The 2,979-nt window shown below is 47.1% G+C and overlaps 1 protein-coding gene across 1 annotated transcript; it reads left to right on the forward strand.

Moving 5' to 3' along the window:
• The first annotated feature begins 979 nt into the window (after positions 1-979).
• LOC135813145 (uncharacterized) lies at positions 980-1,594 on the forward strand. The gene has a single exon (XM_065326362.1). The coding sequence runs from the start codon at positions 980-982 to the stop codon at positions 1,592-1,594; it is 615 nt and encodes a 204-aa protein (XP_065182434.1).
• The last annotated feature ends 1,385 nt before the right edge of the window (positions 1,595-2,979 follow it).

Here is a 2,979-nt window from a genome sequence, read left to right on the forward strand (position 1 = left end):
TGAAGGCCAATGCCTGGGTTTGAGGGCCAATGCCTGGGTTTGAGGGCCAATGCCTGGGTTTGAGGGCCAATGCCTTGGTTTGAGCGATAATGGTGAAGGCTGAAAAGCTCTTCAGAGCGGGAACAGGCCAATACTCAGCGGAGTGCAATATGGACGAGACTATTGTAGTGAAGTTGTGGACGAGACTGTTGTAGTGAAGTTGTGTTGTGGCGTTGTGCAGTTAAACAGCAGCTAGGTACAGCGGAAGCATACAGCGAATAGCAGCGCGTAGTGTTGTGGCTTTGTGCAACAGTAGCTCTATGCGGCGAAAGCATGTACAGATAGACTGGCTCCAGCGCGGCGCAGCACAAGCAAGTAGACTAGAAGAAGAAAAAAATGAATGAAGGCTCGACTTGGTTGGCGAACACCCACCCCCGGCCCTTTAGAAGCCTGTGTGGCAAGTTAAAACCAAGGTTTGAAGGGTACCCAACTATCCTCGCTGGGTGGCCGTCCGCCAACCAAGTGCAAACAAACTGCCTCTCGGGGACTTTTAAAACAGTGGCCAATCATGCCAAGCCTTCTCTCGTCGCCTCAGCCAAAGAAGAAAAAGAAAAAGAGAAAGAAAGAGAGATACCAGTTGACTACAGCAAGACAGTGGTCAGCCTATTTCACAGCACACAGTGCATTTTTAAAATCTGAAATAGAAGACACAGTGCATAGGTTAGCCAAGGGAGAACCAATGAGATTAGGCAAGGCACAGGGGAGATCGGAGAAGAACAGATATACGAAGTCGGGGGAGCGAGACATTGTTACTGGTATTTTGTGCGGCGCTCATGCGGTGCACGCAGCATACTGGCATACTTTGACGCGACCCAATGAATGCATGCATGGTAGAAGTACGTCAACATTAAAAAAATGTACTTTTTTCAAGGTGATGAGCCGATACTCGTTCGATATCTTTTCTAACGAGTAATAATAACTGAGTGATGAGCCATGGCGTATGGTCAAGAAACTCGGCTCTCTCCTTGGTGATGCAGAGGATGTCACCCGCAGAAAGCAGCTTGCGGCGATAGCGTTTAAGTCCCTCTGCCAGTTATGGAAGAGAAGAGACCAAGTGAGTCTGGGGGTGCGCGTCCGGCTGTATAACTGCTTCGTGTTACCTGTCTTGCTTTACAACTGCTCCACATGGGGCATCACTCGACAGACAATTGAAGCGCTGGAATCGTATCATCGGCGGCAACTTCGGCATATCTTGGGTATCAGGTGGCCCAACCGACTGTCGAACGATTTGGTTTACGAGCGCTGCAGTGCTGCTCCACTTGGCAACATTCTGGTGAATGCAAGATGGCGGTTGTTTGGCCACATTCTGCGATCAGATGAGCACACACCGGCTAGGGAGGCCATGAGTGGATTCTTTGGCTGCTCCGTGCCGGGATACCGTGGGCGGCCGCGGATCACGCTACCGGTCCTGCTGAATCAAGACGCGGAGCGAGTCGGCTGCCGTCTGAGGACTCCAAGGGACTTGCAGCTGATGGCTCAGCGAGCACTGGATCGCCGTGAATGGACATATCTGTGCAACGCAGTTGCAGATGCGTACAAGGCAGAGTACTGGTGAAGGAAGTTGGCACTGCAATGGTTTGAGCTACATTCTTTGTTGTTGGTACTCTGATTATCCGTATTATCCGTATTCACATGGCCTTTGCCATTCATTCAGTATATTAATGTCATCAATAATGATATTCTTGTTTGTATTAGTTTATGTGACACCATTTTCTATTTTTCGTTGCCTGCCTGCCTGCTGGCGGCCTTTTTTCGCATGGTTCGGTGCAAGCGAATTTGGGCGAGCCCATTGACGCGGGAGCACAAATAATAATAATAATAACTGAGTAATAGTTTTTATTGTTACAGCTCTAGTTTTGGTCCACCGTGCATGTCAGCCAGTAGTGGATTCAGTAAACCGTCCTCCAAGTTACTTCACATTGATTCAACATGGATTATCTAATGTTTAGCATATGAACCACATATGCGGCTGTAATTCTTGAAGAAATAAGAAAAATCGATCAGGCCAATTTCGTGGAGCACACTGCAGAATACTGATATTTGCATTCCAAACCAAATGAGATTATTAGTATTGGCAGCCAAGAACCCTCATAAGATACCCCAGCTTCTCCATTTGACTTTGCTTGACTGCCGAAATCACCACTCCGGTACCTGCGAAGAAAACTACAACATTTAGTTTGAACAATACAACAGTAGAGGCAAAATGCTAGGATGTGTTTTTGTGCAAAATGCTCTAGTATCCCTGAAATTTCTAATAAGGTTTTAACTATGAAGAAGTGTTTCAATGCTTCCTATTTTACGGGATAGGCAATATTCTGGTAGAGCTGTGCAATTTCGAACAAAATCTTTCGGCCGTTTGTATTTTCCGATTTGGGTATGAGCCACCTTAATGCATCGAAACGTCAATAATTTTCACTGCATTAACCCTTTACGGCCTTTACCGGTCTACCATAAGCGAATCGATACTATAGTATCGTACGTTTGGCCCTCATTTTTTTGGGTCTTGTTGCTAGGAGACAGCTAAATTGGCGCTCTACGCGTAGCTGAGGTCCAAGGCTTTCTGACGATGTACAAAACAACCATGCTTGCCATACTAATTTTGCCGTATCGATCGACTGAAGTTTGTTGAAATTGGAAAAGACGACCATCCGCCATGCGCGCATTTCGAGAATGCGAGTGCATCTCTTGGGGCCGTGTTTGACAAACGTTCTGAGGGCAGTAACATCACCAGTCCAGACTGGATCGCCCGGAAGGTTTTGCAGTGTAGTGTGTCCAGAAAAAGAGCTCCGTTGAGTCCTGCTAGTTCAAAAATATATCGTCCACGAATGAAGAAACAAAATTCTCCAAACAGAGAGGAAGCCTTCTTGCTGCCAACACGGCAACAGGGACTGTCACAAGGACTCGTCAGGTGCGATCAGCTGATTTGCCTGGCCGTGAGAA

Source organism: Sycon ciliatum, chromosome 3 (genome assembly GCF_964019385.1).
Source record: "Sycon ciliatum chromosome 3, ocSycCili1.1, whole genome shotgun sequence".
Lineage (NCBI taxonomy): Eukaryota > Metazoa > Porifera > Calcarea > Leucosolenida > Sycettidae > Sycon > Sycon ciliatum.

Bases quoted from the DNA above. Each gene is read 5' to 3' on its own strand.
- LOC135813145 (XM_065326362.1), top strand. From the start codon at position 980: ATGGTCAAGAAACTCGGCTCTCTCCTTGGTGATGCAGAGGATGTCACC.